This window comes from Vitis riparia, chromosome 12 (genome assembly GCF_004353265.1).
Source record: "Vitis riparia cultivar Riparia Gloire de Montpellier isolate 1030 chromosome 12, EGFV_Vit.rip_1.0, whole genome shotgun sequence".
Lineage (NCBI taxonomy): Eukaryota > Viridiplantae > Streptophyta > Magnoliopsida > Vitales > Vitaceae > Vitis > Vitis riparia.
In genome coordinates, this window is record NC_048442.1 from 3,995,492 (window position 1) to 4,009,124 (window position 13,633).

Below are 13,633 nucleotides of genomic sequence, written 5' to 3' on the forward strand. Positions count from 1 at the left end.
TATGAGTTCTTAGTCATGCCTTTTGGGTTAACTAATGCCCCCGCTGCTTTCATGGATTTAATGAACAGGGTATTTCGTGCTTACTTGGATCAGTTTGTGATTGTCTTTGTGGATGACATCTTGATCTACTCCAGGAGTTTGGAGGAGCATAAGCAGCATTTGGTGACCACCCTTGGAACTTTGAGAAGGCATCAGTTGTATGGGAAGTTGGACAAAAGTGAGTTTTGGCTTACTGAAGTGAACTTTTTAGGCCATGTGGTTTCTGAGGCAGGAATAGCAGTAGACCATTCAAAGGTGGAAGCTGTACAGGAGTGGCAAAGGCCTACTAATGTATTTGAGGTTAGAAGTTTCTTGGGGTTGGCTGGATATTATAGGAGGTTTGTGGAAGACTTCTCTAGAATTGCAGCACCAATGACTCGGTTGACTAGAAAAGGGGTGAAGTTTGATTGGAATGAGGAGTGTGAGAATGCTTTCCAGGAGTTGAAGCGGAAATTGACCACTGCTCCAGTGTTAACTGCTCCTATTAGTGGAGAGTTGTTTACAATTTATTGTGATGCTTCCACAGTGGGCTAGGGTGTGTGCTAATGCAGCAAGGCAAGGTGGTAGCTTATGCCTCAAGACAGTTAAAGCAGCATGAGCGGAATTATCCAACACATGATTTGGAGCTTGCAGTAGTGGTGTTTGCCCTTAAGACTTGGAGACACTATTTGTATGGAGAGAAGTTTGAGGTGTACTCTGATCACAAGAGTTTGAAATATATTTTCACTCAAAAGGATCTGAACTCTAGGCAAAGGAGATGGATGGAGACATTGGAAGATTATGATTTTGCTCTTCATTATCATCCAGGAAAGGCGAATGTTGTAGCAGATGCCTTGAGTAGGAAGAGTGTTGGCCAGTTGTCTAGCTTGGAGTTGAGAGAGTTTGAGATGCATGCAGTTATTGAGGATTTTGAATTATGTCTTGGTTTGGAAGGGCATGGTCCATGCTTATACAGTATATCAGCTAGACCAATGGTTATCCAGAGAATAGTGGAAGGCCAAGTTCATGATGAGTTTTTAGAAAAGGTTAAAGCCCAATTGGTAGCAGGTGAAATAGATGAAAATTGGTCTATGTATGAAGATGGGAGTGTGAGGTTCAAAGGGAGATTGTGTGTGCCAAAAGATGTGGAGTTGAGAAATGAACTTCTAGCAGATGCTCATAGGGCGAAGTATACCATCCACCCTGGGAATACCAAGATGTATCAAGACTTAAAGAGACAGTTTTGGTGGAGTGGGATGAAGAGAGATATTGCTCAGTTTGTAGCTAATTGTCAGATTTGTCAGCAAGTGAAGGCTGAACACCAGAGGCCTGCAGGGTTGTTGCAACCTTTACCTATACCTGAGTGGAAGTGGGATAATATCACTATGGACTTTGTGATAGGGTTGCCAAGAACTAGAAGCAAGAAAAATGGAGTTTGGGTGATTGTGGATCGTCTTACTAAGTCAGCCCATTTTCTAGCCATGAAAACTACTGATTCCATGAACTCTTTGGCTAAGTTGTATATACAGGAGATTGTGAGATTGCATGGGATACCTGTATCTATAGTGTCTGACAGGGACCCTAAGTTTACTTCTCAGTTTTGGCAGAGTTTACAAAGGGCTTTGGGCACCCAACTGAATTTTAGCACCGCTTTTCACCCTCAGACAGATGGTCAATCAGAAAGAGTGATCCAGATCTTAGAAGACATGTTAAGGGCTTGTGTTTTGGATTTTGGAGGAAATTGGGCAGATTACTTACCTTTGGCAGAGTTTGCTTATAACAACAGTTACCAATCTAGTATTGGCATGGCACCTTATGAAGCACTCTATGGGAGACCTTGTAGATCGCCCTTGTGTTGGATAGAGATGGGTGAGAGTCGTTTGTTGGGACCTGAGATTGTCCAAGAGACTACAGAGAAGATACAACTCATCAAGGAAAAACTTAAGACTGCCCAAGATAGACAGAAAAGTTATGCAGACAAAAGGAGAAGGCCCTTGGAGTTTGAGGAAGGGGATTGGGTGTTTGTAAAAGTGTCCCCTCGAAGAGGCATATTTCGATTTGGGAAGAAGGGGAAGTTAGCCCCTAGGTTTGTGGGACCATTTCAGATTGATAAGAGAGTTGGCCCAGTGGCATACAAGTTAATTTTGCCTCAACAGTTGTCCCTTGTGCATGATGTTTTCCATGTGTCAATGCTAAGGAAGTGTACTCCAGATCCAACTTGGGTAGTGGACTTGCAAGATGTTCAGATTAGTGAAAATACTTCTTATGTGGAGGAACCTTTACGAATTCTGGAAGTTGGAGAGCATAAGTTCAGGAACAAGGTGATTCCTGCAGTCAAAGTGTGGTGGCAACACCATGGGATAGAAGAAGCCACTTGGGAACCTGAGGAAGAAATGAGACGACACTATCCGCAACTCTTCTATGAATTTTAAGGTAAGCTAGTTTAAATTTCGGGACGAAATTTCTTTTAGGGGGGTAGGATGTAATGACCGGGTATTTTATGCCACGTTAGCATTTTAGTTTGAAAAGTCTTATTGTGTGTAATGGTTGAAAAGTCAAAAAGAAAAGTGTTTGGAGAACACGTGTCAATTTCGGATTGGTGAATTTCGTTTTATTGTGTCGGTCAATTAAACGAGTTGAAAATTTTATGCCATGTCAGCCTTAGGATAGAAAATTTCTTAGGATTTTAGAAATTGGAAATTTCCGGGAACGAAAAACGAAAACGAAAATGAAAAATAAATAAATTAAGATTAATTAGAATTAATTAAGAAAAATAAATAAATCAATTAAATTAAATTGATGAATAATAAAATTGAGAAAAACTAGTTTTAGATTGGTAGTAATAAATAAATTTGTGTGTTAAAAAAAAATGAATTGGAAATAAAATAAAACAATTAGAATAAACAAAAGAAAAGAAAATAAAAGAAATAAAATAAATATATGCAATGGGCTTTGAATATTGGTTGTAAGTAATGGGTTGTAAAAAAATAATAATAATAATAATGGATTGGGCTTAGATTTTGAGTTGGGCTTGGATGTGGGCTTAAGTGGCTGGTGGCTTTTAAAAGCCATGTGAAGTGGGCTGTTTAAAAGAAAGTGGGCTGTTTAAAAAAAAAAAGGGAAAGGAGTTTTGAAACGGCAGAACGCGGGGAGAAGAAGGAGCGGCGGCTGTGGAATTAGGGCACTCGCCGGATCTTTGACCGGCCGTTTGGACGGCCAAACGATCTCCGTTTTGGCCCAAATTCGGAGGAAGTACTCTATTCGATTAGAGGAACAAGCCTACGGTGGCTGATTTCGTTTTTAACGGCCAGATTCTCAGATTTGTGGTAGGGGACCCTAACCCTAAAACTTAAATTTTTATGTTTTTCCCTTGAGAAAAAAATTCTAAATATTGTCATTATGAGTTAATTAGGAATTATAGGTGTTGTATGAATTTTTCTAGAATATTTGGAATTTGTTTGGAATTTTTAGAATTTCGGGAAATTGATTTTGATTGATAATTAATTGTTTTGAAATGTTAAAAATTATTAGATGGGTTGGAAAATTCCAAAATTTGGGTTAGATTTCAAATATAATGATTTGTGAATTTTTAGGCATTGGTTAGAATATTTTCGAAAATTTTAGGGTAAAAAGTTAGTTAATTTTGGATGTTAGAAATTATTATAATGGTTGAAAATTTTGTAAGTGTGGTAAAATTTCAAGATTTTTGATATGCAAATTTTTGAATATTTGTTTGAGATATTATCGGAAACTTTAATGTGTGAAATTATTTTATTGGATTATTGGGAATGTTGAGATTGTTGAATTATTGAGGAACATTGGAATTATGGCATTCATGTGCATCATGGTTATGTGAAATAAATAAATAAAATTATGAAGATTGTGAAAAGTGTATGAAATGGAAAAAAAATGAAATAGAGATGAGAAGTGGAAGGCCGTGTGGGGCGAATTAAGAAGGGAGAGAGATCCCTAGGGTGAAAGACCCAAAAGTTACCCGGAAGACTCCGAATGGGGAGTGTATTTGGGTGCGGACGCGTATCCTTCGGTGAAAGCCCGAGAACAATAGTGCATTGTATGACTGTGTGTCACACGTTCATGTGCATTCATGTAATTGTTGAATATTATGAGATTGTGTATAATATTATATATTACACTATGTGATTGATTGATACTGTTGAATTGTTCCTTTTGTGTTGAAGTGTCCTTTTCGTATTCTTTGAAACTTAGTAATCCCCTTAACCCCTTGGGTGTTAGGCACCCTACTGAGCAATGTGGAAATGCTCACCCCTTCCTTGTTATACCTTTTTAGATGCAGATATCTCTCATGAGGATCCACAGGTGGGGCAGGGAGGACTTCAGGATGCTCCTGGAGCGGCCTAGTGGAGCGTGGCATTTTTTGTTATTGTGTTTCTTTTTGGATTTTGGGATTTGTTTTAGTAATTATGACTCATGGATTTGTTATGAAGCTTTATTTGATTAAGTTGTTCATGGTGAACTTTTATTTTGGACTATAATGAACATTTATTTAATCTTGTTGTTTTGAGTAGTTTTGGGATATTATAGTTTATGAGAATTCTAGTGGGATGTATGAAAAAAAAAAAAATCCAGAGTGTTTTGGTTGACTGCCAACGTGGAATAGGAGAAACCCTTAGGGTCAAACCTTTGACCTGGGGTCACGGGTCAAATTTTGGGTCGCCCGGAATTTGGGTCGTGACAGCGTGGTATCAGAGCCAAGGTTGCAATAATACCTTGGGGTCAATGTTTGTGGGTGTTTATGTGTGTTGTAATGTTATGATTTTTGTATGTGTTAATTAACAAGTTGATGATTAATTGAATTATGTATTGTGAGTGTATGACAGTGAAAGTTTTGATAATTGTTGAAGTTGCTAAGTGTGTATATGTGAAATTTATTTTTGCTCACCTTAGTAATGTGATTGAATTAGGGTTTGTTAAACTTGAAATGGCGGGAAGGACCAGAGGAGGAAGATCAGAGAGGAATGAGGAGTTGGAGACGGTAAGAGAAGAACTCCGAGAAGTCAGAAGAGAGTTGAGAGAAACTGTTGAATTGATGAGAGGCCAGGGTTCCAGGAGAGCAGGAGGTACCCAGGGCCATGAGGATTCAGGCCACTCACATAGGAGGAGCCGCACTGAGAGGCCAGTAATGAACCAAATGGAAGCAATGAAGAGGTTCATGGTGATGCAGCCTCCATCTTTTAATGGAGAGCCCAGTGCTGAAGCAGCTGAGCATTGGTTGAGGAGGATGAGAAGAATTCTGGTGGGACTGGACATACCTGAGGAAAGAAGGGTAGGTTTGGCAACATATATGCTTGTGGGCAAAGCTGATTTCTGGTGGGAATCAATGAAAAGGGTGTATGACACTGAGGTTATGACCTGGGAAGAATTTGAGAGAATCTTCCTAGGCAAGTATTTTGGGGAAGTGGCTAAGCATGCTAAGAGGATGGAGTTTGAGCACCTCATCCAAGGAACCATGTCGGTACTGGAGTATGAGTCACGTTTCTCAGAGTTGTCTCGTTTTGCTTTGGGAATGATCAGTGAGGAAGGAGAAAAGGCTAGGAGGTTCCAGCAGGGGTTGAGGCCTGCTATTAGGAACAGATTAGTCCCACTGGCAATAAGGGATTATTCTGAGTTGGTTAAGAGGGCTTTGTTGGTGGAGCAGGACATTGACGAAACCAACCAAATTCGAGAGCAAAAGGGGGACAGAAAAGGGAAACAGAGAATGGGGGAAAGTTCCCAGGGGCCACAGCAGAGGCAGAGGACTCAGCAGTTTGAGAGGCGTCCCTCGTCCTATGCAGGAGGGGGGCAGATTGCTCAGAGGGCGGCTGATAGAGTATGTTATGGTTGTGGAGCAGGAGACCATTTATGGAGGGCTTGCCCATTGCGAGGCACACAGCAGGCTCGACCTCAGTCTCAGGGAAGTTCTCAGCAACAGTCAGTAGTGCCTTTCCGGCCTCCTCAGTTTCAATTGTCTTACTATCAGATGCCACAATTACCCCCAGCAGCATAGGGAACCAAGACAGCTACCACGAGTCAGACCCGCTCTTCTCAGGGGTCGAATGCTAGAGGTAGGGGAAGGCAGACAGCTGGGAGAGTTTTTGCCTTGACCCCAACAGAGCCAGAGGAGGACGCCCTCTTGGTGGAAGGTATGATTTTGGTATATAGTACTTGGGTGCGTGTTTTGTTTGATACTGGTGCAACTCATTCTTTCATGTCTGCATCTTGTGCTAATGCATTGGGGTTGAAATCGGAAAGGGTAGATAATTTGTTACTTATTGAATCCCCTATGGGTATGAACTCTAGAGTTGATAGAATATGCAAAGGGTGCGTTATTACCTTGGCAGATAGAGCACTAAATGTGGATTTGAGGATTTTAGATATGACTGGGCATGATGTTATCTTGGGAATGGATTGGTTGACAGTGTATAGAGCGGTTATTGATTGTCATCGCCGCAGGATAATATTTTGTCTGCCAGAGGGATTTGAGGTTTGCTTTGTTGGAGGGAAGTGTGTTAGTTTGCCTTTTTCGCAGTCCGATCCGTGTTATCAGTATGTGTTGAGGAAGGGATCAATAAATTTCTTAGCTTGCCTTCGTGGTAAGGAGAAAGCCCAGAAGGACATTACAGAAATTCCAGTGGTGAGGAAGTTTCAGGATGTATTCCCAGATGAGTTACCAGGTTTACCACCGCATAGAGAGTTTGATTTCTCTATTGAAGTATACCCAGGAACTGATCCTATTTCAGTATCCCCTTATAGGATGGCCCCTCTTGAGTTGAAAGAATTGAAACTCAGTTAGATGAATTGTTGAGTAAGGGTTTTATTCGTCCAAGTACATCGCCATGGGGAGCCCCAGTGTTGTTTGTGAAGAAGAAGGATGGCACACTAAGGTTATGTATTGACTATAGGAAGTTGAATAGAGTTACTGTGAAGAACAAGTATCCTCTTCCAAGGATAGATGACTTGTTTGATCAGTTGAAGGGTGCAAAGTATTTTAGTAAGATTGACTTGAGAACTGGGTATCATCAATTGAGGGTTAGGGAAGAAGATGTTTCTAAAACTGCTTTTAGAACGAGATATGGGCATTATGAGTTCTTAGTCATGCCTTTTGGGTTAACTAATGCCCCCGCTGCTTTCATGGATTTAATGAACAGGGTATTTCGTGCTTACTTGGATCAGTTTGTGATTGTCTTTGTGGATGACATCTTGATCTACTCTAGGAGTTTGGAGGAGCATAAGCAGCATTTGGTGACCACTCTTGGAACTTTGAGAAGGCATCAGTTGTATGGGAAGTTGGACAAAAGTGAGTTTTGGCTTACTGAAGTGAACTTCTTAGGCCATGTGGTTTCTGAGGCAGGAATAGCAGTAGACCATTCAAAGGTGGAAGCTGTACAGGAGTGGCAAAGGCCTACCAATGTATTTGAGGTTAGAAGTTTCTTGGGGTTGGCTGGATATTATAGGAGGTTTGTGGAAGACTTCTCTAGAATTGCAGCACCAATGACTCGGTTGACTAGAAAAGGGGTGAAGTTTGATTGGAATGAGGAGTGTGAGAATGCTTTCCAGGAGTTGAAGCGGAAATTGACCACTGCTCCAGTGTTAACTGCTCCTATTAGTGGAGAGTTGTTTACAATTTACTGTGATGCTTCCACAGTGGGGCTAGGGTGTGTGCTAATGCAGCAAGGCAAGGTGGTAGCTTATGCCTCAAGACAGTTAAAGCAACATGAACGGAATTATCCAACACATGATTTGGAGCTTGCAGCAGTGGTATTTGCCCTTAAGACTTGGAGACACTATTTGTATGGAGAGAAGTTTGAGGTGTACTCTGATCACAAGAGTTTGAAATATATTTTCACTCAAAAGGATCTGAACTCTAGGCAAAGGAGATGGATGGAGACATTGGAAGATTATGATTTTGCTCTTCATTATCATCCAGGAAAGGCGAATGTTGTAGCAGATGCCTTGAGTAGGAAGAGTGTTGGCCAGTTGTCTAGCTTGGAGTTGAGAGAGTTTGAGATGCATGCAGTTATTGAGGATTTTGAATTATGTCTTGGTTTGGAAGGGCATGGTCCATGCTTGTACAGTATATTAGCTAGACCAATGGTTATCCAGAGAATAGTGGAGGCCCAAGTTCATGATGAGTTTTTAGAAAAGGTTAAAGCCCAGTTGGTAGCAGGTGAAATAGATGAAAATTGGTCTATGTATGAAGATGGGAGTGTGAGGTTCAAAGGAAGATTGTGTGTGCCAAAAGATGTGGAGTTGAGAAATGAACTTCTAGCAGATGCTCATAGGGCGAAGTATACCATTCACCCTGGGAATACCAAGATGTATCAAGACTTAAAGAGACAATTTTGGTGGAGTGGGATGAAGAGAGATTTTGTCAGCAAGTGAAGGCTGAACACCAGAGACCTGCAGGGTTGTTGCAACCTTTACCTATACCTGAGTGGAAGTGGGATAATATCACTATGGACTTTGTGATAGGGTTGCCAAGAACTAGAAGCAAGAAAAATGGGGTTTGGGTGATTGTGGATCGTCTTACTAAGTCAACCCATTTTCTAGCCATGAAAACTACTGATTCCATGAACTCTTTGGCTAAGTTGTATATACAGGAGGTTGTGAGATTGCATGGGATACCTGTATCTATAGTGTCTGACAGGGACTCTAAGTTTACTTCTCAATTTTGGCAGAGTTTACAAAGGGCTTTGGGCACCCAACTGAATTTTAGCACCGCTTTTCACCCTCAGACAGATGGTCAATCAGAGAGAGTGATCCAGATCTTAGAAGACATGTTAAGGGCTTGTGTTTTGGATTTTGGTGGAAATTGGGCAGATTACTTACCTTTGGCAGAGTTTGCTTATAACAATAGTTACCAATCTAGTATTGGCATGACACCTTATGAAGCACTCTATGGGAGACCTTGTAGATCGCCCTTGTGTTGGATAGAGATGGGTGAGAGTCGTTTGTTGGGACTTGAGATTGTCCAAGAGACTACAGAGAAGATACAACTCATCAAGGAAAAACTTAAGACTGCCTAAGATAGACAGAAGAGTTATGCAGACAAAAGGAGAAGGCCCTTGGAGTTTGAGGAAGGGGATTGGGTGTTTGTAAAAGTGTCCCCTCGAAGAGGCATATTTCGATTTGGGAAGAAGGGGAAGTTAGCCCCTAGGTTTGTGGGACCATTTCAAATTGATAAGAGAGTTGGCCCAGTGGCATACAAGTTAATTTTGCCTCAACAGTTGTCCCTTGTGCATGATGTTTTCCATGTGTCAATGCTAAGGAAGTGTACTCCAGATCCAACTTGGGTAGTGGACTTGCAAGATGTTCAGATTAGTGAAAATACTTCTTATGTGGAGGAACCTTTACGAATCCTGGAAGTTGGAGAGCATAAGTTCAGGAACAAGGTGATTCCTGCAGTCAAAGTGTGGTGGCAACACCATGGGATAGAAGAAGCCACTTGGGAACCTGAGGAAGAAATGAGACGACACTATCCGCAACTCTTCTACGAATTTTAAGGTAAGTTAGTTTAAATTTCGGGACGAAATTTCTTTTAGGAGGGTAGGATGTAATGACCGGGTATTTTATGCCACGTTAGCATTTTTAGTTTGAAAAGTCTTATGTTGTGTGATGGTTGAAAAGTCAAAAAGAAAAGTGTTTGGAGAACACGTGTCAATTTCGGATTGGTGAATTTCGTTTTATTGTGTCGGTCAAATAGACGAGTTGAAAATTTTATGCCATGTCAGCCTTAGGATAGAAAATTTCTTAGGATTTTAGAAATTGGAAATTTCCGGGAATGAAAAACGAAAACGAAAATGAAAAAAAATAAATAAATAAAGATTAATTAGAATTAATTAAGAAAAATAAATAAATCAATTAAATTAAATTGATGAATAATAAAATTGAGAAAAACTAGTTTTAGATTGGTAGTAATAAATAAATTTGTGTGTTAAAAAAAAAAATGGATTGGAAATAAAATAAAACAATTAGAATAAAGAAAAGAAAAGAAAATAAAAGAAATAAAATTTTCTATATGCAATGGGCTTTGAATATTGGTTGTAAGATGATGGGTTGTAAAAGAAAATAATAATAATAATAATAATGGATTGGGCTTAGATTTTGAGTTGGGCTTGGATGTGGGCTTAAGTGGCTGGTGGCTTTTGAAAGCCATGTGAAATGGGCTGGTGGCTTTTAAAAGCCAAGTGGGCTGTTTAAAAAAAAAGGGAAAAGGTGGAGTTTTGAAACGGCCAGAACGCGGGGAGAAGGAAAGGAATAGTGGCTGTGGAATTAGGGCACTCGCCGGATCTTTGACCGGCCGTTTGGACGGCCAAACGATCTCCGTTTTGGCCCAAATTCGGAGGAAGTACTCTATTCGATTAGAGGAACAAGCCTACGGTGGCTGATTTCGTTTTTAACGGCCAGATTCTCAGATTTGTGGTAGGGGACCCTAACCCTAAAACTTAAATTTTTATGTTTTTCCCTTGAAAAAAAAATTGTAAATATTGTCATTATGAGTTAATTAGGAATTATAGGTGTTGTATGAATTTTTCTAGAATATTTGGAGTTTGTTTGGAATTTTTAGAATTTCGGGAAATTGATTTTGATTGATAATTAATTGTTTTGAAATGTTAAAAATTATTAGATGGGTTGGAAAATTCCAAAATTTGGGTTAGATTTCAAATATAATGATTTGTGAATTTTTAGGCATTGGTTAGAATATTTTCGAAAATTTTAGGGTAAAAAGTTAGTTAATTTCGGATGTTAGAAATTATTATAATGGTTGAAAATTTTTGTAAGTGTGGTAAAATTTCAAGATTTTTGATATGCAAATTTTTGAATATTTGTTTGAGATATTATCGGAAACTTTAATGTGTGAAATTATTTTATTGGATTATTGGGAAGTGTTGAGATTGTTGAATTATTGAGGAACATTGGAATTATGGCATTCATGTGCATCATGGTTAGGTGAAATAAATAAATAAAATTATGAAGATTGTGAAAAGTGTATGAAATGGAAAAAAATGAAATAGAGATGAGAAGTGGAAGCCCGTGTGGGGCGAATTAAGAAGGGAGAGAGATCCCTAGGGTGAAAGACCCAAAAGTTTACCTCGAGAAGACTCCGAATGGGGAGTGTATTTGGGTGCGGACGCGTATCCTTCGGTGAAAGCCCGAGAACAATAGTGCATTGTATGACTGTGTGTCACACGTTCATGTGCATTCATGTAATTGTTGAATATTATGAGATTGTGTATAATATTATATATTACACTATGTGATTGATTGATACTGTTGAATTGTTCCTTTTGTGTTGAAGTGTCCTTTTCGTATTCTTTGAAACTTAGTAATCCCCTTAACCCCTTGGGTGTTAGGCACCCTACTGAGCAATGTGGAAATGCTCACCCCTTCCTTGTTATACCTTTTTAGATGCAGATATCTCTCATGAGGATCCACAGGTGGGGCAGGGAGGACTTCAGGATGCTCCTGGAGCGGCCTAGTGGAGCGTGGCATTTTTTGTTATTGTGTTTCTTTTTGGATTTTGGGATTTGTTTTAGTATTTATGACTCATGGATTTGTTATGAAGCTTTATTTGATTAAGTTGTTCATGGTGAACTTTTATTTTGGACTATAATGAACATTTATTTAATCTTGTTGTTTTGAGTAGTTTTGGGATATTGTAGTCTATGAGAATTCTAGTGGGATGTATGAAAAAAAAAAAAATCCAGAGTGTTTTGGTTGACTGCCAACGTGGAATAGGAGAAACCCTTAGGGTCAAACCTTTGACCTGGGGTCACGGGTCAAATTTTGGGCCACCCGGAATTTGGGTCGTGACAGCGTGGTATCAGAGCCAAGGTTGCAATAATACCTTGGGGTCAATGTTTGTGGGTGTTTATGTGTGTTGTAATGTTATGATTTTTGTATGTGTTAATTAACAAGTTGATGATTAATTGAATTATGTATTGTGAGTGTATGACAATGAAAGTTTTGATAATTGTTGAAGTTGCTAAGTGTGTATATGTGAAATTTATTTTTGCTCACCTTAGTAATGTGATTGAATTAGGGTTTGTTAAACTTGAAATGGCGGGAAGGACCAGAGGAGGAAGATCAGAGAGGAATGAGGAGTTGGAGACAGTAAGAGAAGAACTCCGAGAAGTCAGAAGAGAGTTGAGAGAAACTGTTGAATTGATGAGAGGCCAGGGTTCCAGGAGAGCAGGAGGTACCCAGGGCCATGAGGATTCAGGCCACTCACATAGGAGGAGCCGCACTGAGAGGCCAGTAATGAACCAAATGGAAGCAATGAAGAGGTTCATGGTGATGCAGCCTCCATCTTTTAATGGAGAGCCCAGTGCTGAAGCAGCTGAGCATTGGTTGAGGAGGATGAGAAGAATTCTGGTGGGACTGGACATACCTGAGGAAAGAAGGGTAGGTTTGGCAACATATATGCTTGTGGGCAAAGCTGATTTCTGGTGGGAATCAATGAAAAGGGTGTATGACACTGAGGTTATGACCTGGGAAGAATTTGAGAGAATCTTCCTAGGCAAGTATTTTGGGGAAGTGGCTAAGCATGCTAAGAGGATGGAGTTTGAGCACCTCATCCAAGGAACCATGTCGGTACTGGAGTATGAGTCACGTTTCTCAGAGTTGTCTCGTTTTGCTTTGGGAATGATCAGTGAGGAAGGAGAAAAGGCTAGGAGGTTCCAGCAGGGGTTGAGGCCTACTATTAGGAACAGATTAGTCCCACTGGCTATAAGGGATTATTCTGAGTTGGTTAAGAGGGCTTTGTTGGTGGAGCAGGACATTGACGAAACCAACCAAATTCGAGAGCAAAAGGGGGACAGAAAAGGGAAACAGAGAATGGGGGAAAGTTCCCAGGGGCCACAGCAGAGGCAGAGGACTCAGCAGTTTGAGAGGCGTCCCTCGTCCTATGCAGGAGGGGGGCAGATTGCTCAGAGGGCGGCTGATAGAGTATGTTATGGTTGTGGAGCAGGAGACCATTTATGGAGGGCTTGCCCATTGCGAGGCACACAGCAGGCTCGACCTCAGTCTCAGGGAAGTTCTCAGCAACAGTCAGTAGTGCCTTTCCGGCCTCCTCAGTTTCAATTGTCTTACTATCAGATGCCACAATTACCCCCAGCAGCATAGGGAACCAAGACAGCTACCACGAGTCAGACCCGCTCTTCTCAGGGGTCGAATGCTAGAGGTAGGGGAAGGCAGACAGCTGGGAGAGTTTTTGCCTTGACCCCAACAGAGCCAGAGGAGGACGCCCTCTTGGTGGAAGGTATGATTTTGGTATATAGTACTTGGGTGCGTGTTTTGTTTGATACTGGTGCAACTCATTCTTTCATGTCTGCATCTTGTGCTAATGCATTGGGGTTGAAATCGGAAAGGGTAGATAATTTGTTACTTATTGAATCCCCTATGGGTATGAACTCTAGAGTTGATAGAATATGCAAAGGGTGCGTTATTACCTTGGCAGATAGAGCACTAAATGTGGATTTGAGGATTTTAGATATGACTGGGCATGATGTTATCTTGGGAATGGATTGGTTGACAGTGTATAGAGCGGTTATTGATTGTCATCGCCGCAGGATAATATTTTGTCTACCAGAGGGAT

At 40.5% G+C, this 13,633-nt stretch overlaps 2 protein-coding genes across 4 annotated transcripts; both read left to right on the plus strand.

Annotated features, from left to right (window-relative positions):
- Nucleotides 1-3,168: 3,168 nt before the first annotated feature.
- LOC117926613 lies at nt 3,169-6,185 on the plus strand. Of its 2 annotated transcripts, none has more exons than XR_004653197.1 (2): nt 3,169-3,344; nt 4,328-4,367. XR_004653197.1 is itself a non-coding variant. In XM_034845769.1 (2 exons), the coding sequence occupies exon 2, from the start codon at nt 4,979-4,981 to the stop codon at nt 6,041-6,043; it is 1,065 nt and encodes a 354-aa protein (XP_034701660.1). In that variant the 5' UTR covers nt 3,169-3,344; nt 4,962-4,978; the 3' UTR covers nt 6,044-6,185. The 2 variants fall into 2 exon arrangements, 1 of the variants encoding a protein (XP_034701660.1); XM_034845769.1 differs by lacking the exon at nt 4,328-4,367 and adding an exon at nt 4,962-6,185.
- A 4,100-nt stretch (nt 6,186-10,285) lies between these two features.
- On the plus strand, nt 10,286-13,175 carry LOC117926208. Of its 2 annotated transcripts, none has more exons than XR_004653080.1 (2): nt 10,286-10,458; nt 11,446-11,485. XR_004653080.1 is itself a non-coding variant. In XM_034845285.1 (2 exons), exon 2 carries the CDS (start codon nt 12,097-12,099, stop codon nt 13,159-13,161), a length of 1,065 nt encoding a protein of 354 aa, XP_034701176.1. In that variant the 5' UTR covers nt 10,286-10,458; nt 12,080-12,096; the 3' UTR covers nt 13,162-13,175. The 2 variants fall into 2 exon arrangements, 1 of the variants encoding a protein (XP_034701176.1); XM_034845285.1 differs by lacking the exon at nt 11,446-11,485 and adding an exon at nt 12,080-13,175.
- Nucleotides 13,176-13,633: the final 458 nt, after the last annotated feature.

Coding starts and splice junctions, on each gene's coding strand:
- LOC117926613 (XM_034845769.1), top strand. CDS start 4,979: ATGGCGGGAAGGACCAGAGGAGGAAGATCAGAGAGGAATGAGGAGTTG.
- LOC117926208 (XM_034845285.1), top strand. CDS start 12,097: ATGGCGGGAAGGACCAGAGGAGGAAGATCAGAGAGGAATGAGGAGTTG.